The following is a 25,940-nucleotide window of genomic DNA, read 5'->3' as shown; positions in this document are numbered from 1 at the left end:
GAATATTATCAAATTAACACGAATCATGGAATTATGCAGGGAGATGCACATCCTTATTCAAACGGAAGTGTACAATTATGCAGTGAGATGTACATACGTATTATGTTGCTAGATATGCGGATTGTTAATGTAAAAATTAACAATTGAATGCAAAGTCCATAATAGGCCAAGTCGAGAACAAAGGATTTGGATGCGAGAGCGACGTTATAAGGGGCTTAAAATCAGACCTCAAGGTCATTTCGAGAGGGATTTTGCTGAGGATAGACGCTCGACTCCCCGCTCTGTAGATAACCCTTCTTCCACGAGACCCAGCCTGGCGAGCACGATTGCTTGGCGACTGGTTGGCGACTTCACTTCGGGAGAGTTCGTGGCGATCTCTTCAGACGGGTTACAGGGACATCGATACGCGATGCATCAACAAGTAAGTGTCTTTGTTAGTGGATTAACTGGTAATCGCGTGTGTAGTCCGACTTAGGAGACGTTACTGTGTCTCAGTTAGACGTTGGTAAGAGTTTGCTTCTTGGCGATTTAAGCCAGACATCCACGCACCTTAGAGGTCGCCTTTAACTCTCAACAACAACCGCGACTGTTACTCTGCTCTGAAGAATCAGTCACATGGAGAAGAAAAACTCTCCACAGCGGCACGCACACACTGGCAAGAAGCGGTTCAATTGCTCTGTGTGTGTTAAGGAATTTGCATGGAAATCAAATCTTCACACTCACCAGAAAACACACTCGGGTGAGAAGCCATTCAATTGCGCTGTGTGCAGGAAGGCATTTGCACAGAAATCAGATCTTCACAGGCACCAGAAAACACACTCGGGCGAAAAGCCGTTCAATTGCTCTGTGTGTGAGAAGTCATTTTCACTGAAATCAAATCTTCACACTCACCAGAAAACACACACGGGTGAGAAGCCATTCAATTGTGCTGTGTGCAGGAAGGCATTTGCACAGAAATCAGATCTTCACAGGCACCAGAAAACACACACGGGCGAGAAGCCGTTTAATTGCTCTGTGTGTGGGAAGGCATTTTCACTGAAATCAAATCTTCACACTCACCAGAAAACACACTCGGGCGAAAAGCCGTTCAATTGCTCTGTGTGTGAGAAGTCATTTTCACTGAAATCAAATCTTCACACTCACCAGAAAACACACACGGGTGAGAAGCCATTCAATTGCGCTGTGTGCAGGAAGGCATTTGCACAGAAATCAGATCTTCACAGGCACCAAAAAACACACACGGGCGAGAAGCCGTTTAATTGCTCTGTGTGTGGGAAGGCATTTTCACTGAAATCAAATCTTCACAGTCACCAGAAAACACACTCGGGTGAGAAGTAATTCAATTGCGCTGTGTGCTGGAAGGCATTTGCACGGAAATCATATCTTCACAGGCACCAGAAAACACACAAGGGCGAGAATCCATTCAATTGTTCTCCGTTGGAGAGGACACGGTCATCGCCCCGAAACAAGCATGAGAAGATCAGCAAAAATAGGGAAGTGAAATCAAAAGGTGAAAAACAAAGTGCTGCAATGAGTTCAGAAAAAAATGCATCTTTCGAACCTATGCAGGTGGATACTGAGAGATGCGTGGATGTAGTGGATGTACTGAGCCCTGACGACAATTCCTATTTCGACCCCATGCAGTTGGATCCTGCGAGATGGCTGGATGTACTGAGCCCTGACGCCAATTCTTTTTTTGACCCCATGCAGATTGATAATGAGAAATGGCTGCTGGAGTGGCTGGATAATCAAAGTATTGAGTACTTCTGTTAAAGTCCTGGAATGTGCACGTTTGGGTCTCTGTTAGATTGATGTATTAGGTGCAATTGATTACATCAGTGATTTCCAGCATTACTCCAAGCTAGTGTTATTATTTTAACAAAACCGATTGATTGCTCTGTGTGTTGGAAACATTTTCACGGTCAGCATAACTTCACAGGCATCATCAAACAAAGAGTACAAATGTTGTCATGAGTCCTAAACGAAATTCCTCTTTCGACCCCATGCAGTTGCATCCTGAGAGATGGCTTGATGTAGTGGAGTGGCTGGAGAGTCATATTCGTGTCTCTTATATATTGTTTCGGTGATTTCTAGGACTTAAAGCGAGAGTGATGTTGTGAATGCTCTGCATTGTGTTCAGATAAAAGTGTTCCTGATAAATTTCTGGATGACAACAATTTTATACTTCGATAGATACATTGCTTCGTCTCGTCGTTAGATCATCGGGGCTGTTAAATATGTGGTGTTTATGGTAGAAGTTGCCATGTGTTGTCATCTTCTCACAGCTACTGATCTGGGTGTGCCGTCTTGTTTTAGGATTTGCCCATTTCTGTTATTCATTTTGTCGAGGTGTTTGTGTGGAATTCCGTGTCTTGAGTGTTGAGGTTTATTCTAGACTTCGTCACGTTAAGGTGGTGCTTTGTAGTCCTATCGGATTACTTGTTGATGTGGTGTGATGTGCAGTGGTTGTGAGGTGTTTCAATTCCTGATTTTACTCGAGTGGTTAAGTGGTCTTGTTGAGCTAAAGTTGGAGAAAGTCTGTGATCACAACTTTGCTCAATATTTTAAACATGTTCTTTAATTTTCATCATTGTGTAATAAATTAATTCACTTCAAATAATAGGTTTCAGAGTTTCGATTTAAAGCTTTCGTGACTGCAGGGATTCATCTTCTTGGTTCTTTCGGTAAAGTCACGTAGAAGGGAAGTAATAAAATAATAAAAATAAAACATAATAAAATAATTCTCACGACGTTTCGGCCACAACGCAAGCAGCCGTCCTCAGGTGAAAACCAGGTCCGTCGAGGCGACAGAGTCTGAATGAAACAGCACACGAGCTTGGAGCATATATATAAGCTGGGCACATTGACAAAGGAATTTGCATATCAAAAGGAATTTAGCATATTTATGGGAAATGCAGGAATGTGATTAGTACTGCATATGCATGTGCATTATGCAGGATTAACAGCATCAAAGGGAGCTGCAAGTTACTGCTGCTGCAGCAGTTGCTGCTGCTACTGCAGTTTCTGCTGCTGCTGCAGTTGCTGCTGCTGCTGCAGTTGCTGCCGCTGCTGCACTTGCTGCTGCTGCTGCACTTGCTGCTGCTGCTGCACTTGCTGCCTTATCCATTTTAATATAACACTATGTATTATTCTACCCACCCTAATGTGTATCATACTGCTATATGTTTACTGTACAATTACGACACCATACATTACTCTGCACACTGCACCATGCCAGTGAGTGGAACGCGGTCTGAAAGTCACCGTTAACGTGAACACAATCAGTTAAGATCCGAAATGGTTTATTACGTCCTTCCAATGATTGCTAAGCCAGAATCCATCTTCTCGGTTGAAATTGTCTCTGTGTTTGTATATGTGGATCGCCTCATGAACGAATCTCTCATGATAGCCAGATGGCTTGCAGAGAACCTCTGTCTTGGAGAAGTCAATGTCATGTGAGCCCACTGAATTGTAACAGTGATCTGCCACGACTGAGGTGTTTGTCCTACCGTGTTTCAGGTCTGCCTTATGTTCACGGATGCGGTCCGAGACATGTCGTTTGGTTTCTCCAATGTAACTGCTACCACAGAGGCAACTTAGTTTGTAGACGCCAGGGTACTGTATGTCTGGAACCACATCTTTTTCAGACGGGACCAGATCACGGATTTTATGTACTGTGTTGAATCGGACCTGGATCTTGTGTTTAATCAGGATTTTGGAGATCTTTTTTGTGACCCCAGCAATGTAGGGTAAGGTGATGGTCTTGAAAGGCTCCTCAACAGGATCCTTCTTGATGGTTGGAGCGATGGCTTTGCGGATTGTGTAGTCGGAGTAACCATTCGCCTTAAGAGCTTGGCGTACGTGTTTGAGTTCACTGGAAATGTGTTCATGGTCGGATATGCATTGGGCTCTATGATATAGAGTCTTGATGAGGGAATTCTTCTGGGATGGATGGTGGTGGGAATCCGGTTTTATCTAAAACCGGATTCCCACCACCCCCGATGCTTGCCCCGAGCTCTCATACTCTGATGGTGCATTGTCCTTGAGTTGTGCGCCTTTTGGCGTCATCTGGTCCAACCCATATGAGACTAGGCTCGAAGGAAAGCTGTCTCGGGTGTGGACCAATCAACTTCAAGGACAGTGCACATTATCAGAGTTATGTCTTTTGTTTGTATTTATGACTGCAGGTATTGCGGTCTATGCAAACATGACTCCTTGCAAAAAGGTGTCAGTTTTGTTGCCAGATAGAAGGGTAAAGAACCAATTATCATACATCAGTATCATCAGTATACTAAATATACTCTCCAATAAGCTGAGCTACTAACAGTAATTCATACATTACAATTATATGTCGCAAAAAATATAATATGCCTCCAGCTAAACTTTTTTCTCATACATCACACGGTTCTACCCCGTACTATATACTGCCATAGACAAACCCAACATTAAATAATATACTGTATTACTATACACCACCTTAGACTATACATTATAATATTAAAATGCTTCCAACACACAGAGCAATCAAACGGTTTTGTTAAAATAATTACACTAGCTTGGAGTAGTGCTGGAAATCACTGATATAATCAATTGCACCTAATAAATTGATCTAACAGAGACACAAACGTGCACATTCCAGGACTTTACCAGAAGAATTCAATACTTTGATTATCCAGCAACTCCAGCAGCCATTTGTCATTATCAACCCGCATGGGGTCTAAAGAGGAATTGTCGTCAGGACTCATTACATCCACTACATCCACGCATTTCTCAGGTTCCACCATGCATAGGTTCGAAAGATGTATTTTTTTCAGGACTCATTGCAGCATTTTGTTTTTCACCTTTTGATTTCACTTCCCTATCATTGCGGATCTTCTCATGCTTGTTTCGGGGTGATGACCGTGTGAAGATCTGACTTCCTTGCAAATGCCTTCCCGCACACAGCGCAATTGAATGGCTTCTCACCGAGTGTGTTTTCTGGTGAGTGTTAAGAGTTGATTTCTGTGCAAATGACTTCAAACACACAGAGCAATTGAATGGCTTCTCGCCCGTGTGTGTGTTTTGGTGATGGTGAAGATCTGCTTTACGGGCAAATGCCTTCACACAAACAGAGCAATTGAATGGCTTTTCGCCGGTGTGTGTTTTCTGATGACGGTTACGATTTGATGAATCTGCAAATCCCTTCCCACAAAGAGAGCAATTGAACCGCTTCTCGCCCGTGTGTGCGTGCCGCTGTGGAGAGTTTTTCTGCTCCATGTGACTGATTCTTCAGAGCGAAAAGCCGTTCAATTGTCGTGTGTGTGGGAAGGCATTTGCAGATTCATCAAATCGTAACCGTCACCAGAAAACACACACGCGCGAGAAGCCGTTTAATTGCTCTGTGTGTGGGAAGGCATTTGCACGGAAATCAACTCTTCACAATCACCAGAACACACACACGGGCGAGAAGCCGTTCAATTGCTCTGTGTGTGGGAAGGCATTTGCAGATTCATCAACTCTTCGCAATCACCAGAAAACACACACGGGCGAGAAACCGTTCAATTGATCTGTGTCCGGGAAGGTATTTGCACAGAAATCAACTCTTCACACTCACCAGAAAACACACATGGGCGAGAAGCCGTTCAATTGCTCTGGAGGAGAAGTGCCTCATAGAGAAGCGGGTGGAGGAAGAGAAGTGCCTCATGGAGGAGAAGCGCCTCATGGAGGAGAAGTGCCTCATGGAGGAGAGGCGGGTGGAGGAAGAGAAGTGCCTCATGGAGGAGAAGTGCCTCATGGAGGAGAAGCGGGTGGAGGAAAAGAAGCGCCTCATGGAGAAGTGCCTCATGGAGGAGAGGCGGGTGGAGGAAGAGAAGTGCCTCATGGAGGAGAAGCGCCTCATGGAGAAGTGCCTCATAGAGGAGAAGCGGGTGGAGGAAGATTAGTGCCTCATGGAGGAGAAGTGCCTCATGGAGGAGAAGCGCCTCATGGAGAAGTGCCTCATGGAGGAGAGGCGGGTGGAGGAAGAAAAATGCCTCATGGAGGAGAAGTGCCTCATGGAGGAGAAGCGCCTCATGGAGAAGCGGGTGGAGGAAGAGAAGTGCCTCATGGAGGAGAAGTGCCTCATGGAGGAGAAGCGCCTCATGGAAGATTAGTGCCTCATGGAGGAGAAGTGCCTCATGGAGGAGAAGTGCCTCATGGAGAAGTGGGTGGAGGAAGACAATCGCCTCTCTGAGGTGAAGCGTCTCATAGAGCTGAAGCATCTCGAGAAGAAGAAGCATCTTGAGAGTCGGCTTTGCAAGGTGAAGCTTGTCGAGGAGAAACGTCTCATGCAGGAGAAGTGCCTCGTTGAGGTGAAACGTCAAGAGGAGGAGCACTTTATGGAGGAGAAGCGTCTAGTGGAGCAAAAGTGCCTCATGGAGGAAAAGCGCCTCGCCAAGATCGAGCAACACTGGCTCCAGACCGCTACCACCAGCAGCACCACCACCACCACTGACACCGCCTCTGCCAACACCGCCAGCGCCACCGTCGCCGCCACCACCACCGCCGCCACTCCTGTGCAGGGCCCGATTGCTCCGAGCTTTGGAGAAGAGGGCTTCCAAGAAGAAAAAACAAACTCTGGTGGCGATGATACACGGTAAACCACTCTGCGTGTGTCCTGTGTGTTTATTTTCATTTATTTATTATCATGCATGCTTATGTAGGGCTGTTACAGAGGGGCTGTTTGTGTAGGGCTGTTTGCATAGGATCTAACGGATAACAAACACAGTGGGCGGGGACTCCGCCAGTACACGGGGTGGTGCCCGCAACGACGTCCGCACCGGGCGGCGTGAGGGGGGGTTGTGATCCTCTGGGGGAGTATAAAAAGGGATGAGCCAGAGAGCTCGGGGTTGAGTCTTAGAGTAAATAGGGGAAGACGGAAGATCGACCAGATAGGCCCTGGACTCCCCTGGGACGCCGCCCTTATAAGGGCAGCGCAGGACGGAGCCAGTGGCGTGGTCCCGTGAACCAGAGTTAGTACTCTGGGACTCCGGGTACCGTAGCCCGACTGACCAGTGTCGGGCCAGACAGCCTCCCCTAGCCCGTTAGTGGAGGACTCGGGGTAGGTCAGGGATAGCTAGAGGTGTATCCCCAGTTATACGGGTGAGGGGGCCGATACACCCCTCTAGTGCTGTACAACCATTGTGTAAATAAACACGTGTGCCTTACAACGGTGTCCAAGCGTCTTCAAGGGTACTTCATCTGGTGTCAGAAGAACTACGAACATGGACACGCGCCAATCAGCTCGGGCCAAAGTACAACATATGGAAGACGCCGCCGAAATTGTCGAGCCCGAGACGGCTCAACAAGACATCGTGCAGCCGGGGCCGGACGCGTTCTTACCGGACCGTCGGCATGAAGAGGGGCCGCAAACAGACGGGCTGAGGCTGGCTCACGAGAGGCTGGCTGAACTGCTTTACGCCGCTGCCGCCACGCTGGAAAACATCACGCGGCTGGGGGCTGGTGGTCCACCGCGGGGCGAGGGGAGCCGGCGTCCGGAGCGCCTTCCCGCCATTTCCGAAGATTCAAACTTTGAATTTCCCGCCATCGATGCGGCGGCCGCTAGGGGCGCGGCCGGCCTGAACCTCGGGTCCGACATCGGCCTCGCTGGGGCTGCCGCGTCAACGACGGAGGAGGGCGCGTCATCACGGCTGCGACAGGCGATACCATCTGCCGTTCGCGCCGAAACACAGCCGAGTCGGGGAGACAGCAGCCCGCGGGATTCCACGGCAACCGCTGCGCTGCACCAAAGACTGCCTCCGCTTAAAGAATTTGTGGGCGCAGAAGGCGACTGGGGCGGCTTCCAGCGACGCTTCCTCGCCCACCAAGAAATGGCCAAATGGACAGATGCTGAGGCTCTCTGCGCGCTGCCGGCGCTCCTCGACGGCGACGCGCTCGCCGCCCTCACATCAGCGCCGAAGGAGAAGCGCTCTACGCTAACGATGGCGCTGCAGCTGCTGGCCGGGGTCTACGGACCTTCCGCGGAATGCAGGCAGCAGTTCTACGACCGCCAGCGGGGCGCGAAGGAGTCGCCCCTGGCATACAGAACAAGTCTCCTGGCGTTGGCCAAGACAGCCTTCCCTCGCAAGGACGAGGACGGGGTCGACGCCATGGTGACTGAAAAAATCCTCCTGCTGGCAGACGACCTGGACATCGCCGTCATTACACAGGAGGATACAGAGATGACTTCCCTACAAGCGGCGCGGCTCCTCCACGCCAACCTGCTGTCACAGCGGCGGAAGGCCAGCAGGGCAGTGGCCGGGCGTGCGGTGGCGGCAGCCACCCTCCCGGCGGAGGAGGTTTTCGCCGTCAACCATCGTCGGCAGCAGGGGACGGGAGCACGGTCGGGCCGGGATGGGTCGAGCCGCTTCGACCGTCCGTCATCGCCGCCGGCGCTCCCGCGTTGCTTCAACTGCGGCGTCCGAGGCCATGTCGCCTCGGGGTGCCGCTCTCCCCGACAGCGCGGGACGACGCCTCGCCAGGACGCCGGGCCTCCTCCTCCCCCCAAGCTCCATCAACATGATCCGGCGAGTCGCGGCACCACACATGTTTGGCCAAAACACACACCTGTCGCACACTCTCGCATCGCAACGAATGGGGGGACGACGTTGCATCGCGACGGGTCGGCGCGCACCACTGTGGGGACTCGAATCGAGCCCGGGCAGTGGTCTGCGTTGGCCCATCGCGTTGTGGCCGCATCGTCGGGGTCGTCGGCCGTCGTGGGATACATTGACGGGGTTGAGGTACGCATCCTGGTCGACACGGGGGCATCGGCGACCATTATTTCCGAACTAATTTACAACATTTTACCTGTCCAAAGCCGTCCCTTACTGCCAGTTAACGTCCCATTCTATGCGGCAAACGGGGGCTCCCTTGGCATCATTGGACAGATTCGAGCACAAATTTGTATCGGGGATATCAAATTATCAGGCCCGATTTTTGTTTCCTCCTCGCTGGCGGTTCCGTGCCTGCTGGGGACGGACTTCTTGGGTAAAATGCCGATTCGTATTTTAATAGACCAGGGATGCATTGAGCTCCCGTCGGGACGGCGCATGGCGTTCCTGCCTTCTCCTACTGTGATTCGGACGGCGTTCGTAACTATACCAGCGTCCGTCGTTGAAACGGTTCGTGTGCCGCCGGGAGCTCAAATGTTAGTGCCTCTAAGACTTCGTCGGCCCTTCGCGGAGGGCATCGGGGCCCAGGGAATCCTGTTAGGACCGTCTAGGGCCGGGGTTAGTGGACCGCATTTGATTCCGGCCCTGACCGTCGTGAGGGGAGATGGGGACCCTTTCATCGCGGTCCTCAATGTGGGATCGCAAACTGTTGTAGTTCCTCAAGGGACGGTGCTTGCGCACGCGACGCCGATGCCCTGCAAGGAACCGGTTGCGAATCATGTCGGCACCGCCGCCCGACTGCACCCACATTCGGACAGCGATGACGGGTGGCTCGACGCGCTTTGTGCGGGATCGACGGACCTGTCAAATTCAGAGCGCCAACAGCTTAGATCGCTACTGCAGGAATTTTCCGACGTTTTTAGTCGGAATAAATACGATTTGGGTTGTACTCATCTGCTGCGTCACCATATTGACACGGGTGACAGCGCGCCAATTCGCCAAAATCCGTTTCGGTTGAGTCCCGCCGAAAAGGACCATGTCAAATTGGCCGTTGATGACATGTTAGCCGCCGACATTATTTCTCCCTCTACCAGCCCTTGGGGAGCGCCGATCGTCCTGGTTAAAAAGCAGGACGGCTCGTTGCGGTTTTGTGTTGATTTTCGGCGCCTTAACAAAATTTCGGTTGCCGACGCATACCCGCTCCCACGGATGGACGAATCGCTGGACGCCTTGGCGGGAGCGCGATTCTTCTCCACGCTGGATTTACTTTCGGGATTCTGGCAGCTTCCTCTGGATGATGAATCGAAACCTAAAACTGCTTTCCGTACACCGCACGGCCTGTTCCAATTCAACCGGTTGCCGATGGGCTTACACTCAGCGCCGGCAACCTTCCAGCGTTTGATGGAATTGGTTTTGGCTGGATTGCAATGGGAGTCGTGCCTGATTTATTTGGATGACGTTATTGTCTTCGCTAAAACTTTTGACGAACATCTCCAGAGGTTGCGGGCAGTTTTCCTAAAGATGCGGGCTGCTAATTTGAAGTTCAAGCCCCAAAAATGTCATTTGTTACGCGATTCCGTGCGTTATTTGGGCCACATCGTAGGGCGCTCGGGTATTGCTACCGATCCCGCCAAAACGCAGTGTGTCAGCTCCTGGCCGACTCCCACCTCGGTGGGAGAGGTCAGGAGTTTCGTCGGCTTCGCGTCGTATTACAGACGGTTCGTCGCCGACTTTGCAACAATTGCCAAACCCCTACACGCCTTAACATCAAAAGGGGTTCGGTTCCACTGGGGTCAGGAGGAGGAGGCTGCTTTTTCCTCCCTTCGGGACGCCCTGGTAAAAGCTCCTCCCTTGATTTACCCCGATTTTTCAAAACCGTTTCTGCTCGACACCGATGCGAGCAACACGGGTATTGGGGGCGTGCTTTCCCAGGTGGTTGACGGCGTCGAACGGGTGGTTGCGTACGGCAGTCGGGTGTTGTCTCAAGCAGAGCAAAGATATTGTGTCACCCGCAGAGAACTGTTGGCAATTGTCTATTTCATCCAACAGTATCGCCCATATCTGTACGGTCGGCGTTTCACCGTCCGCACAGATCATGCGGCACTGCAGTACGCCCTGCGAGTTCAACAGCCATCGGGACAATTGTCCCGATGGTTGGAGATCCTCCAGGATTTTGATTTCGAAACCACCTACCGTAAGGGCGTTCGCCACACCAACGCGGACGCTCTGTCGCGCATGCCAACCACCTCAGAATGTGCATGCCTCCTGGGGTCGGGACGTTGCAAGCCAGCAGGGGACATGTCGGTTCCGGTCCTTGCGGCCGCCGCCGACGGCGGGACAGTTGTTCCAAATTCTATTGAACAACAAGGGAAAGATTCCCTGCTGGGTTTGCACATTCAGGAATGGGGGCGCCTCCAGATGGAGGATACCTCCCTCCTCGCGTTGCGTCGTCGCGCCGGGGAGGCGGGGCGGGGATCGGGTGATGCCGACGCATGGGAATTGCACGCGGGGTTGCTGATGCACTGGGACGGGAAATCCCACCGACACCGGCTGGTGGTCCCTTCTGGCTTACGGGGTAGGGTGGTGTGGGCTGCTCATGAGCGCCTCCTCCACCTGGGTACCCAAAAGACCCTCGCCTTGCTCCAGCGTGATTTCTTTTGGCAAGGCATGACAAGGGATGTCTCAGATCTGTTGGCTTCATGCCCGCGGTGTGCGCAGCGAAAACCACCAGCACGAGAATCAAACCCGCCCTTGCAGTCTATCAGGGTCTCCAGAGTGAACGAACTTGTCGCACTGGATATTCTGGGTCCATTCCCCGCCACCCCTAGGGGTAATAGATATTTGTTAACCGGGGTCGAGTACTTTACGCGCTGGCCTATGGCCTGGCCCCTGGCCAATCAGTCGGCAGCAGCCATCGTCGACGCCTTTGTCCAAGGTTATGTCATGGACAAAGGTGCCCCGGAGCGGCTGCTGACCGACCAGGGTAGAAATTTTTTCCGGAAAACTCCTCCAACAGGTCTGTGAGCTCCTAGGAACAAAAAAGATTCGTACTTCCCCCTATCACACGCAAACTGACGGGATGGTCGAGCGTCTGCATCGCACCATCTCGTCTATGTTATCACAGCAGGTTTCGGACTCACAGACCGATTGGGACTTGAAAATCCAAGGGGTCTTGGCGGCATACAGATTGGCCCCCCATGCTGCAACGGGATTTTCACCCTTCTTCCTCATGTATGGCCGCGATCCTGACCCACCCGTTTGGGCGCAGCTGCAGATCCCCACGCCGCTGGGTAAAACTAAATTAATTGACCATGTTAAATTCAACCTTGCTAAATTGACTGAGGCACGGGATGCTGCCATGCTAAATTCAGAACAGCGTCAGAAAGCAAATGAGCGCCTCAGACTGGGTCGCGCGCACGTGCTGCAGTGGAAGCCGGGGGACAGGGCATGGCTGCACTGCCCCCAGGTACCACTCGCGACATCCTCTAAACTGGGGCGGCCGTGGAGGGGTCCTGTCGAGGTGGTCGAGGTTCTGCGGCCTCAGTGTGTTCGCATCAAATGGGGGAAGCGCCGGTGGTTTGTGCACCCCTCGAGACTTAAACCATTCGTTGCGGTGCGAGGCCCCACTCCACACACGCGTGGCCAAACATGTGGGGAGTCGGCCGACTCAAAGGGTCCGTCTCTGCTGCCCTCGCCTGACGTGTCGCCGGCTGTCCCGCCCACAGGTGCACCGGGATTGACGGGCTCGCACCCAACCACCGCTACGGGGGATGCCGAGGGTCTCGCGACGTCAAACGCGGACTCAATACGGAATGAACAGCTGCCACCGGGCGGTCCGCCATCCGGGGTTGCCCCGTGTGACGGGCCTGCAGCAAGGACGCGCGCAAAAATGCGCAGACTCTTATAATGCATTAAAAGGAGACTTATTTCTCTTGTGTATGGTTGCGGGGTGCTGCGTCGGTGGGGAGCTCCTGCCACATTGTGTTGCGTTGTGTTGCGTGTGTGCTAGGGTTTCCTGCTAAAACTGTATATACGTCGCTCTTACGGAATTCGTATTTATTCAGGGGGGGTGCGTCGGATTGTTCCCTTCGGGGTTTGTTGGTTTTTGTTGTTGTTCCCTTCACGTTATGGTTAAAAACGTTTTTTTGAGGCACACGCGGAGATCAAGGGGTTAATAAACCTTTATTGAAGTTGTTGCAGCCGGGACGGCTGCGAGCTGTACAGGGGGGGGTGATGTAGGGCTGTTACAGAGGGGCTGTTTGTGTAGGGCTGTTTGCATAGGATCTAACGGATAACAAACACAGTGGGCGGGGACTCCGCCAGTACACGGGGTGGTGCCCGCAACGACGTCCGCACCGGGCGGCGTGAGGGGGGGTTGTGATCCTCTGGGGGAGTATAAAAAGGGATGAGCCAGAGAGCTCGGGGTTGAGTCTTAGAGTAAATAGGGGAAGACGGAAGATCGACCAGATAGGCCCTGGACTCCCCTGGGACGCCGCCCTTATAAGGGCAGTGCAGGACGGAGCCAGTGGCGTGGTCCCGTGAACCAGAGTTAGTACTCTGGGACTCCGGGTACCGTAGCCCGACTGACCAGTGTCGGGCCAGACAGCCTCCCCTAGCCCGTTAGTGGAGGACTCGGGGTAGGTCAGGGATAGCTAGAGGTGTATCCCCAGTTATACGGGTGAGGGGGCCTGTTGTATATGTTGGGTTATGAAATTTGTTATGTTGTATGCGTGCGTGGGTGAAATTATTATGTTGTATATGTGGGTTATGAATATTCAGTGAAAATAATAATAATTTAATGAAATTTGGCCAAATGTGTAATTATCCGGAAATATGTTAATTATGTAATTATGCACATTTTAATTATGCCAATTCGAGAGGTAATCGTATTAATTATGCGAGTGGGTGTAATTATGATAATGCAAGTCGTTATGATAACCAGACCCCGCCTCGGTGACGAGGGTGGGTTATCGATCGGAATAAGGCAATTAATCGTATGCAGTTATGCAGGTGTGGTGTAAGTATGCAAGATTAACTTAGATTAACTCGGCATCGTTGTCTAGGTTCGTCTCATTCTCGCTTTAACATTCCCAGAGTGTTTATTCGTGGTTATATTTTTAGGTCCCCGGTTCACCCCGTTATCGCTTTAACATTTACTGAGTATGTATTAGTGTGTTTATTAAGGTCACCAAGTTCAGATCTCAACGCAGAAGCAGATCTTATGCATAGATTTCAGGAAAGAATCACACAACCACTTCTGTATTGATCAATTTATTACTAATTCAACCTTAACTATGATATAGTATGCGAACTCTCAATCCCGGAACGTCAACACGGCATCAATACGGTATCATCAACGATTGTCTGATTTCACTTTGACAACGGCACATGGATCCCGCATAACGCGATGGTTGTTAGTGAGAGAGAGAGTCGTTAAAACATGCAAATACTATGCTAAGAAAACCTTAACGTTAATGAATGATTATTCTCAATGTTGTTCATAACGCGATGGTTGTTAGTGAGAGAGAGAGTCGTTAAAATATGCAAATACTATGCTAAGAAAACCTTAACGTTAATGAATGATTATACTCAATATTGTTCACGCAGTACCGCACTCCTTATTGATCATACGCAACCCTTATCACGTTGTTAACACCTTGGGTCACGGGACAGTTGAATATTCTGTAGAGGATGCGAGTACGTGCGGCGATTATGACTGAAAGATACTTGAAAGATTATACGGCGATAAAAAAACACAATCAAAACAGTTATTATTCTTAAAGGCACCAATCTCAACAGATACATCGGCAGGTTATCTGACCACAGAACGGCTCGGAGTAAGGGCCTGCGACGGTGCTCCTTTTCCGAGGATCGTTATCTTATACCAAGTTTACTAATTGGGGACCAGATCACCTGATAAGGATCCGGTGGGCCACCACTCCCCACGTGAGCGTGGCTCGGCGGAAGGAGGTGCCAAGAATCAGTTCGTATTGATGGATCTGTTGGGAATTTATGCGATTAAGAGTACAGCCCACTAAATATTAAAGATAAAAATTACGAATACTCTTATAAACGACGGATGGCCATCACTCGGTCTCGTTGTGATGCCTTCCCAGCCACGGATGGCTTATGGGTTCGAGTGTGTTTGAGTGGTAAGAGTTGTCTTGAATAGTCAGTGTTCGGGGTCGATTCTTTATGTCAAACAGACGCCTGGTGGTCGTGTGGTGAGGGGGCGGTGCGCGTCATACGTATCAGTCGCTCCCCTGTCACCGTGGTGAGTTCGGATGGCTGTTGATACGCTGTCGCAGTTCGGAACCCGGTCGGTAGGTGGCGCCCACAACTCGCTCGCAGCGTGCAGCGCTGGATCGTCGCCAAACCGCGACGCTCACCACTCCGGCGGCAGCAGAGACCTCCGGCTCGGCAGAGGTTGACGAGCTGAAGATGGGTCGAGCCGACCCGCTGGTCGCAGCTCGCTCCTGAGTCGACCCTCCCGGTCGAGCTCGCTCCTGGGTCGACCCGCTGGTCGCCCTCGCTCCTGAGTCGACCCTCTGGTCGCACTCCTGAGTGGACCCGCTGGTCGCACTCCTGAGTGGACCCACTCTGGTCGCACTCGTTCCTGAGTCGACCCTCCCGTCGCACTCCCGAGTGGACCCGCTGGTCGCACTCGCTCCTGAGTCGACCCTCCCGTCGCACTGGTTTCCAATGCTCAGGATCCTTTACTTTATGCCGAAAAATCCCCCTGGATCCCGCCCACAAGGCGGGACTTCTTTCGATTTTTTTTTGTGTCAGGATCTGTCCGTAGGCAGGTGTGTCCATGTGTGTGTCCGTACGTCCGTATGTCCTTGTGTGCATCACCCACGGTATATTCCGTTGTCACACTCCCTCCATAAACCCACGAGCAAACAATCAGATGTTACAAATTGCCTCGAGGTCGTCTCTCTGTCTGGCCTTCTTCATGAACCCAAAACACAGACGTTACAAATGTCTCATAGGCGTCTTTGTTCGCACCACCTGGAGGGAGGGGCAACGCTCTCTCCGACCCGGCGCACAAAGAAATGGTTAAAAAGTTTTAAGTTAACATTTGTCCCTTACTATTTCACAGTTATGATTCTGTATGTAACCTAAAGTCTGTCGTTTCCCATCGTGGTGCTTGACTCAAGTGGAGGTGTTTCCCCGAGCGTATACACACTCCTATCCCGCGCTGCGGGGATACAAAGACGGCCGGGATCTCCCTTTCTCTCCGACCCTGGGTTTAACATCGTTTTTTTTTTATGTATTATATTCGACCTGGTGGTGATTCATCCCGTTATCCTGGCTTTTCATAAGTTTTACTTTAGTTTACGGTGAATAGCGTTAACATTGATGTTATGTAGATATTATGTATTGTGATGTCTTTAACTTAACTTGTTTGTCAGAGCTTTACTGACACGAAGTTGCATTTCATAGCCCCGCAGTCTTTGCCCCACCCTATCTCTGCTCGCCGTTGTTGTTGCCGTCCAGCTGGCCGTTGTTCAAGGCCTCATTAATTTCCGTCACTCCTGAGGTGAGGGCGGTTGAACCTTGGAGTCAGTTCTGGTTTTTGTCTGCCGCCGTGCTCTTAATTTCCTTCCCTCTTCAACCTTATATATGATATATTCGCTCCTGTCTGGGTGCGATTCAATTTTGACTTAGGAAGGTTCTGATTGTCATATGCTTCGGGTCGAGTTGCATAGAAAGTATTAAAGTATGGAAATAACATTTCATTTGACTTAATGATGGTGATGGTTCAGTAGGCGTAACTTGTGGCCTGGTTTAATTGGAGTGGGTGTGAATATCAATAACTTTAGCCTACCCTGTTGTTAAATTCCGACTTTAACGTTACTTTAATAGCAATACAGAATAATTGAGCTTTTTGTCTTAACTAGGCGAATGCGAACTTCTGGTGACCCCCGCAGGCTTGTTATTCAGCTGGGTCTTGCCCGCCTTGAGAGATATACAACACTCTTTTAAATCAGCTCCCTGTGGCCCTCCAACCTTCTGCTCTGGGAATGTTATTCTTAATTTCAGGTCCAAGGCCTTTTTGGGTTTATCTTTGTTTCCTCAGCTGCAGGAGAACAAGGCGTGCTTCTACCTCCCTTTCTGTGTGCACGTGTTCTAATTAGCTCGGAATCCCTAACACACAATCAGTGATGATTCCTGGCTTTCTGTGGTTATGACTTAGACAAAGGCGCCTCTGCTTCCTTTCACTGCCTTTGCCTTGAAGCAAGGTTGCAATTCTGTCATCCTAGCCCTCCTCTCGTTCATTACTTAACAACACCTGGTGTTTTGCAGTTTGGTGCGCTTTAGTGTGTTTCACTCATTAAAAAAAGTAAAAAGATAATATATAAAAATCATCAAATATTATTACTCTCAATTATGGAAGAAGGGTTAGGATACAACAGGCCGATACACCCCTCTAGTGCTGTACAACCATTGTGTAAATAAAAACGTGTGCCTTACAACGGTGTCCAAGCGTCTTCAAGGGTACTTCACTTACGCAGGATGAGCCTCACTAAACCTCAAGACTTTTTTTCAGGAGGGTCCTGTCAAGTTTGCTCGCAGTTGGTAACAAAGTTGCTGCTGTTTGTGATCCAAATTGAGCAATTTGCATTGCTTGTGTGGGTTCAGTTACAGGGAGAAAGCTGCAGAATCCTCCCAGAACAGGGGGCAGCACATTCCACACAGATAACGTGGCCCAACGTGGAAATCAAACCCAGGTCCCTTCTGCTGCTGAGGCATAGGTGCTCCAGCCCTGCCGCACTCACAAAAAATACAGACACTGCAAACCCCACGTGTACATTGCGCTATACTGTGGACAGATTTACTTTACATAATTGGTTTCTGAGTGAGACAGATAACGATGCGGCCATATTTCACAATTTAACCCTCCACCCACCGTAATAATTGCCTGTTTCCAGGCCAGCTGCCAAGTTGCCTTGTAATGCACAGAGACAGCGACCACTGGGAGGGGTGTCCAATTTCAAATGCGTTGAGCTGAGAGATGCGAGATGTGAGTGGCTCATCGCGCTCAATGCACTCTGAGATGCCTTCGACGTCAAGGGAGGCGGCTCTGTCGACCTCAAATCACTATCGGATATTTGATAGACATTGTGGATGGGTTGAAGCAGCCAAAGGGTCGCACACTCATCGCTCACCACTTACAGTTCAGATCTTGCTTCCCACCCTGGCTATTACTGCCGCTGCATTAACCACAAAGATACACACCCATTCCATTACAGTGGACAGTCATGATTTCCACCGATGTCATTTTAAATGCGTAGGCCATTATATCCAAGGGATCAATTAGAATACACATAGAAAGAAAAATGTCACTACAAATGATTCAGCTAAATTGACACAGCAACGCCACCCACTACTGTGAAACCACAACAGTCTGTGTGAGACACAGCTAAACCTATCTCAATGATAGCCTTGCCCCATGAGAATGACAGCACCAATATGAAGCACACTCACTGGCCATGTCGTTATTGCTGTTTGTATTAAGCTCGAATTAATCTGCCACACATTCCACCCACGGACGATGGGGAGATGGCAATGTCTACCGTAGCAGGAAGGTGGAACGATGTCGTGTTTGTCTCTTCACAGATCTGAGCAAGTGCAGCCCTCCTCCTCACTCGTCCAGGCCTTTGAAGCGAAGTCAGAGGTTGTGGAGAAGGAGACGAAGGAAGAGGTGAAGGAGATGGAGGATGAGGTAGAGACGGAGGAGAAATCAGAGGAAGAGAAGGCAAAGGAGGACGAGATTGTGATGGCGACAATGGAGGAGAGCACAGAGGGAGAGGATAAAGACAATACGGAGATGGAGAACAAGGAGACAACAAGGGATGAACAGATGGTCGTGGTGGAGGAGATGGAGACGATGGACAAAGCGGAAACAATGGTGGTGGAGGAGGAAGAGCAGAGGGTGGAGGAGATGGTGGTGCAGGAGGGTGAGGAGGAGAATATGGAGGAAGAGATGGTGCTAGTGGAGGAGGAGAAGATGGAGAAGAAGACGGAGGTGGCACAGGAAGAGAAGGAGGTAGAGGAGAAGATGGCGGTGGAGGATGAAGAAGAGGGGATGGAGGAGGATGAGACAGAGGAGAAGATGGAGGAGGTGCAGGTGGAGATGCACGAAAAGAAGAGGAAGCGAGGGGGCCTCGCTCGCATGGCGAGAGCGTTCACCTCACTCCTCCGCCACATGCTACTTTGTGGAGGCAGGTCCACCGCCCAATAGGGGTGGTGGTCGTGGATCGGTGCCAACCGTGACTGCTATCACCACACGACCCACGGTGCCACTGGGACCACAGCTGGGGAATGAAACTGAGCAGCAGATGACAGCACTGCAGCGGAGAATGACTGCTGCCAGGAGACCTCACATCACACACACACATGGGACTATTCCATTAGCATAGCCAGCCCCACACTGGGCCCCTTCCATGCTGGTTTTCATCCAGGCGGTCCTCATGCGATGACCTTGCCATGGTTTCCAGGACATGTAAGGGGCAGCTGACCCAGAATGAGACAGCTGGAGGGGTCTGATGCAGACAATGAACAAAACCTGCACGTGCCAAGACTTAAGGCCACCCGGTTAAGAATTAGGATCAATATTTTTGTTGTTGTTGTTACTATAAACTTTGTGAAATCAACTCATGAGGACACAACGTAATGTTGCATTGCTTGCGAGTGCTGCCTGGGTTGGTTTAATGTGCCTTGGCTCGTGTGTGCGGTGTCCCGGCTGTTTGTGCGGCGGGACAAGGATATAGATAGACGTTTTGGGAAATTATTCTTCTTCAGAGCACATATTGAGGTGATTCGCCTTCTTCACGATAAATCCACCCCTCATCTGCCCCACTGATCCACTGCTCCAATGCCCCACTGCTCCTTTGCTCCACTGCCTCATTGCTCCATTAATCCTCTGCTCTATTGCCCCACGTCTCCACTGTGCTCTGCTCCACTGTCCTGCTCCACTGCCAATCTGCTCCACTGCCCCTCTGCTCCACCATCTGCCACAGCAGTTGAAACAAGTGTAAAAATGGGTGTGCCACAATCGAGCGGCAAGTTGCGTTTGGTGGATTAAAGAGAAAGCAAATGCAGGACTGTGCCACTGCTCCACAATCCCAATTGCTTTGGAAAAATATTCAAAGAATGCTGCTGCTCACTAAACAGGTTGCTGCTTATGTCTTTAACGTGGGGGGTGTTTAGAGGTGGCCCATGTACCTTGTGGTCATAGCACTGAATTGGCACCACGGAGTACCTGGGATTGAATCCAGGCAGTCACCTGTGATCAATGCAGATTCTCAAGTCTAGCGAGTCAATGGTCTCAGCCCGGTCATCATTCACTGCACAACATCAACTATCACATGGCTGCAATGTGGTTCTCCATGTACTTAGGATAAATTCCAGCTGTAAGAAGTAAGAACATTGTTGTGACCAACGTTTCTCTTAAATAAAGAACAGGTGGGAAAGTCCTGCCCTTTACAATGTGGACCAGACAGCACTTGAAGGGTACTCAGAAGTAGCTACATGATATTAGTTTCAGTGTGCCATTCTCGAGCACAAGGCTTGCATCATCATCACCACCCATCAACATTGCCAGCCATCTAACACACCCACATACTCACCATAATACTCACACACCCACACTCACCATAATACTCACACACCCACACTCACCATGATACACACCCAAACTCGCACCATGATACACACCCCTACCATCCTACTCTCACACACGTCATGAAAGTCACACACGCACCATTACTCACACACAAACCTACAAACTCACAACGACAACAGCCGTAATTTGCAACTACATGATGGTGATATCACAACAACCCAGGTGCCATGGGTTGACTGCTGTGCAAGGCTATGTGCAGGAGGAGGTCACTGGACAGAGCCAGGTGTCATGGGTTGACTACTGTGCCAGGCTAGGTGCAGGAGGAGGTTATGGGACAGATACTGATGCTGTGGGTTGACTGCTGTGCGACAATCCCACTTGGGCGACAGCCAAGGCCAAAGGTCGGAGTGCAGCCAGTAAACTCCTGAACCTGCACCACCTAGAGAGAAGGGGACATGGAGACATGGGGAGAGAGAGGATGGAGACACGGGGAGAGAGAGGAGGGAGACACGGGGAGACAGAGGAGAAAGACACGGGGAGAGAGAGAGGAGGGAGACACGGGGAGAGAGAGGAGGGAGACACGGGGAGAGAGAGAGGATGGAGACACGGGGAGAGAGAGGAGGGAGACACGGGAGAGAGAGGAGGGAGACACGGGGAGAGAGAGGAGGGAGACACGGGGAGAGAGAGGAGGGAGACACGGGGAGAGAGAGGAGGGAGACACTGGGAGAGAGAGGAGGGAGACACGGGGAGAGAGAAGAGGGAGACACGGGGAGAGAGAGGAGGGAGACACGGGGAGAGAGAGGAGGGAGACACGGGGAGAGAGAGGATGGAGACACGGGGAGAGAGAGGAGGGAGACACGGGGAGAGAGAGGAGGGAGACACGGGGAGAGAGAGGAGGGAGACATGGGGAGAGAGAGGAGGGAGACACCGGGAGAGAGAGGAGTGAGACACCGGGAGAGAGAGGAGGGAGACAAAGGAGGCACCTGTGGGCCAGGTGCCTCCTTTGTCTCCCCCCCCACCACCGCCACTGCTGATGTGTCCACACCGCGCTTGGTTCTCACCTGCTTCTGGCTGAGTCGACGTAGAGGAGGCCCAGCCAGCGAGCCGCCACGAGCCACCGACGGTGGCCGTGAGCGGGAATCCAAATCAGCCTCTCGCCACCCACAATGCACAGCGCCGCCTCCACTCGCCCCGGCCTCAACGGAAGTAGCAGCTGGGGGGGGGGTGAGGGGGGTGAGGGAGGACATGGGGGGTGGCGCAGGGGGAGTTATGAGGTTGAGGGGTTATTCATAATAAAGGTTAATTTGGGTTAGTCTCCAACACACCGATGTGCTAAAGTAGAAACTAATTGGCACTTTTTGTTCACGTGACAAACTTTATTAATTGGCTGTATCGGTGTGGTGATGGGTTTTAAGACACTTTATATTCACACGATCTTACCGCAAAAAAAACCCTTTATTATGGGATTGGAGAAAGTTAGGGGTTCAAAGGGTTAGGGGGTTGGATTTAGAGGCATAGGGGTTTAGAGGGTGAGGGGTTTAGTGGGTGAAGGGTTTAGAGGGTGAGGGGTTTAAGGGTTAAGGGATTAAAAGGTTAGGGTGTTAAGGGTGAAGGGGATTTGAGGGTTATAGTTTTCGGAGTATAGGAGTTTCGAGGGTTAGGGGTATAGAGGCTTAGGTGTTTATAGGGTTAGGTTTTTAGGAATCTATGGGTCTGTGATTAACAATGAACCCTTTGGGAGACCCAACGATTAACACTGAACCCTATGGGAGACTCAGTGTGTAACATTGAATCCTATGGGAGCCCCAGTGATTAACAACGAAATCACGACGTTTCGGAGGCAACACAAGCTTCCGTCTTCAAGTGGCACCGTCAGCAAAATTACTGCTGTGACGGTGCCACCTGAAGACGGAAGCTTGTGTTGCCTCCGAAACGTCGTGATTTAATTTATTTTTATTTTATTTTGTAACCTACGTGACTTTACCGAAAAAAACAAAGAATATGGACCCTTGCAGTCACGAAAACTTCAAATCTATAATTAACAACGAACTCTATGGGAGTGAGTAACATTAACCCCAAGGGAGCCCCAGTGATTAACACTGAACCCTATGGGAGACCAAGTGATTAACATACTCTTAGTACTTTCGGTAAAGTCATGTAGGTAAAAATTTTAATTTCATTTTTTACCTACGTGACTTTACCGAAAGAACTAAAAGTATGAATCCTTGCAGTCACGAAAGCTTCGAATCTATAAGTGATTAACACTCAACTCTATGGGAGACCAAGTGATTAACACTCAACACCATGGGAGCCCCAGTGATTAACACTGAACCCTATGGAAGTCCCAGTTATTAACATTAACCCTAAGGGAGCCCCAATGATTAACACAGAACTCTATGGAAGCCCCAGTGATTAACACTGAACACTATGGGAGACCCAGTGATTAACACTCAACCCTATGGGAGCCCCAGTGATTACACCGAACCCTATGGGTGGCCCAGTGATTAACAATGAACCCTATGGGTGCCCCAGTGATTAACACTGAACCCGATGGGAGCCTCAGTGATTAACACTGAACCCTATGGGAGACCCAGTGATTAACACTGAATCCGATGGGAGCCTCAGTGATTAACACTGAACTCTATGGGAGACCCATTTATTAACACTCAACCCTATGGGAGACCCAGTGAGCAACACTGAACCCTATGGGAGTCCCAATGATTAACACTGAACTCTAAAACCACCCACTCCCGAGTTTAAGTGGGTGAGTGAGTGTGTGGGTGAGTAGGTGAATGAGTTTCTGATTGAGTGGTTAGGAAAGTGGGCGAGTAGGTGATTTATTCAATGAGTGGATGAGTGGGTAAATGAGTGGTGAGTGAGTAGCTGAATGAGTTTCTGAGTGGGTTAGTGGGTGAGTGAGTGGAGGATGAGTGAGCGAGTGAGTCTCCGAGTGAATGGGTGAGTGATTGAATTAGATAATGATTGACCGAGTTGCTGAATGAGTGAGTGACTGAAGGAATGAGTGGGGAAACGAGTGAATTGGTGAGGGAGTGGGTGAGTAAATAAGAAAGTGAGCGAGTAGATGAGTGAGTTTTTGAGCGAGTGGGTCAGTGATTGTAGGAGTTTCTAAGTGAGTGAATGAGTGATTTTCTGAGTGCATGAGTGAGCGAGTTAGTGAGTAAGTGTGGCTGATTGAGTAAATGAGTAGATAGGTTAGTGAGTGAGTGCGGATGAGTAAAGGAGTTTTTGAGTAGGTGATTTGGTGGTTGACTGAGTTTCTGAATCGGTTAGTGGGTTAGTGAGCTTCTTCGTGCGTCTGAGTGAGTCTGTGAGTGAATGGTTAAATGAATGGGTGAGTGAGTCAGTGAGTGAATGCTTGGATGAGTGAGTTTCTGAGTCAGTCTGTGAGTGAGTGGGTGAGCGAGTGGGTGAGCGAGTGGGTGAGCGAGTAGGTGAGCGAGTGGGTGAGCGAGTGGGTGAGCGAGTGGGTGAGTGAGTGGATGAGCGAGTGGATGAGTGAATGGATGAGTGAGTAGATAAGCAAGTGAGTCCACGAGTGAGAAAGTTGTTGAATGAGTGGGTGAGCGAGTGGGTGAGTAAATGGGTAGGTGAGTGGAGGAGTGATATTCTAAGTTGGTGGTTGAGGGAGTGGGTTCTTAAGTGAGTGGAAGAGTGGGTGAGTGTGTGTGTGGGTGGGTGATTTAGTATATGAGTGATTGATCGATTGTGGGTGAGTGAGTAGGTGAGTGAGTTTCTGAATGAGTGGCTAATAGACTGGGCGAGTAGGTGAGTGAGTGGGTGAGAGAGTCTCCAAGTGAGTGGGTGAGTGAGTGGGTTGTTGAATGAGTGAAGTGGTTGAGTGAGTGGATGAGTGAATGAATGAAATTATTGAGTGGTAGGTGGATGAATGAGTTTCGGAGTGAGTGGATGAGTGAGCGACTGAGTCTGTGAGTGAGTTGGTCAGTGAGTGGCTGAGCGAGTGGATGAATAAGTAGGTCAGCGAGTGGGTGCGGATAAGTGAAGTAGTTTTTAAGTAAGTGGGTCGGTAGTTGAGTGAGTTTATGAATAAGTTAGTGGGTGAGAGCTTCTAAGTGAGTCTGTGAGTGATTGAGTCTGTGAGCAAGTGAGTCTATGAGCGAGTCTATCAGAGAGGGAGTCTGTGAACGAGTAAGTAAGTGGGTGAATCTGTGCATGCATGGGTAAGTGGGCGAGTGAGTGCACGAGTGAGTGGGTGAATTCTTTTGTGAGTCAGTTTCTGAGCATGTGAGTGAGTGAGTTTACGAGTGATTCTGTGAGTGGATGCACGAGTGGGTGAGCAAATGGGTGGGTAAATGGGTGAGCGAGTTCTTGAGTGAGTTTCTGAGTGAGTGGCTGAGTAGGTGAGAGATTGGGTGAGCGAGTAAGCCTGTGAGTCGTTGAGTGGGTGGGTGCACAAGTGGATGAGTCTGTATGAGTCTATGGGTCTTTGTGTAAATATATTGTCCGTGTTTCGACAGGGTCTTTGTTTGAGTTAATTGGTTTCTGTGTGAGTCAATGGGTCTATGCGAGTCTATGGATCTATGTGCGAGTCTTTGGGTCTCTGTGTGGTGCACATAGCCTGGCATGTGAGTGGGGGGTACCGTACCCCTGTGCGTATGTGTAGTGGGGGCACCGCAACCCCGTATGTATGTGGGTGGGGTACCGTAACCCTGTTCAAGGGGATCTCCCCGCCCCCACCCCCGGGGCAGAGGGAGGATCATGAAGGTGGACCCGGAAGTGCTCGGCTTGGGAAACAAACCATCCTCCTCCTGCTTCTTGTTGTTGTGCTGGGGGGGATGGGTGTGGAGAGGGAGGAAGGGAGGAGGAAAAGAGGAAACTAAACTATTTAAATTTTTCCAGGTAATGCCCACCGTGCTACACAGCTCTTCTTCAGACGGGAAAATGCCACAAATGATAGGTCAACGAAGTGGCCTATCATCACGTCGACATTTATAGAAACCAAACACTCTGAACGCGACCACGGGGAGAGAGAGACATGCAAACTCGAAATATATAGCAGATGTGAGGGTAGGGATCAAACCCACGATCTCCTGTATAACAGGCGAGGTAGTTACGGGAGAAAGGAGAGGGATAAAGAGTTCCATAATTCTTTAGAAGTAACCACTCGGCCACGCCGAGAGGGATAGAGGCAGGGAAGTAGAGGGTTGGGGGAGAGTGAGGGGAGGGCAGGGAGAGGGAGGAAGAGTGGGTAAAGGGAGGGGGGGGGAAATAAGTCAAGCTCACAGTATTGCTTGCACTCACCATGATACAATCACCATCAAACTCACACTGTCACATACCATCACTCACATACTCACCATGATACTCACACACCCACACACACTCACCCTCATAAACACACCCCTACCATCCAACTCACACGCACACGACATGATAGTCACACACTCAATCACCATTACTCACACACAAGCCCACAAACTCACAACGACAATGGCCGCAATTCGCCACTACGTGGCGGTAATGTCATCACAACAAACCAGGTGCCATGGGTTTACTTACGTGCCATGCTAGTTGCAGGATGAGGAGGTCATGGGACAGACCCAGGTGCCATGGGTTTACTGCTGTGCCAGGCTAGGTGCCGCAGGAGGTCACAGGACAGATCTGGGTGCCACAGGTTGACTGCTGTTCCAGGCTAGGTA

General features: G+C 50.4%; 1 protein-coding gene across 1 annotated transcript in view; it reads right to left on the bottom strand.

The window, feature by feature from the left end:
• Positions 1-14,015: 14,015 nt before the first annotated feature.
• LOC133340093 (uncharacterized) overlaps positions 14,016-25,940 on the bottom strand; it is a 149,640-nt gene continuing 137,715 nt past the window's right edge. Inside the window, exons 2-6 of the mRNA XM_061548159.1 lie at positions 24,944-25,067; positions 21,324-21,475; positions 20,605-20,701; positions 14,196-15,322; positions 14,016-14,094 (exon numbers count right to left, since the gene is read on the bottom strand). Of these exons, the coding sequence (XP_061404143.1) occupies positions 14,829-15,322; positions 20,605-20,701; positions 21,324-21,475; positions 24,944-25,001 (801 nt within the window). The 5' untranslated portion in view covers positions 25,002-25,067 and the 3' untranslated portion in view covers positions 14,016-14,094; positions 14,196-14,828. The remainder of the gene's footprint in view (positions 14,095-14,195; positions 15,323-20,604; positions 20,702-21,323; positions 21,476-24,943; positions 25,068-25,940) is intronic.

The sequence above is a fragment of the Lethenteron reissneri genome, unplaced genomic scaffold (assembly GCF_015708825.2).
Source record: "Lethenteron reissneri isolate LAM-NWPU_2019-01 unplaced genomic scaffold, ASM1570882v1 scaffold_74, whole genome shotgun sequence".
Taxonomy (NCBI): Eukaryota; Metazoa; Chordata; class Hyperoartia; order Petromyzontiformes; family Petromyzontidae; genus Lethenteron; species Lethenteron reissneri.
This window is presented reverse-complemented; position numbering and strand designations above follow the sequence as displayed.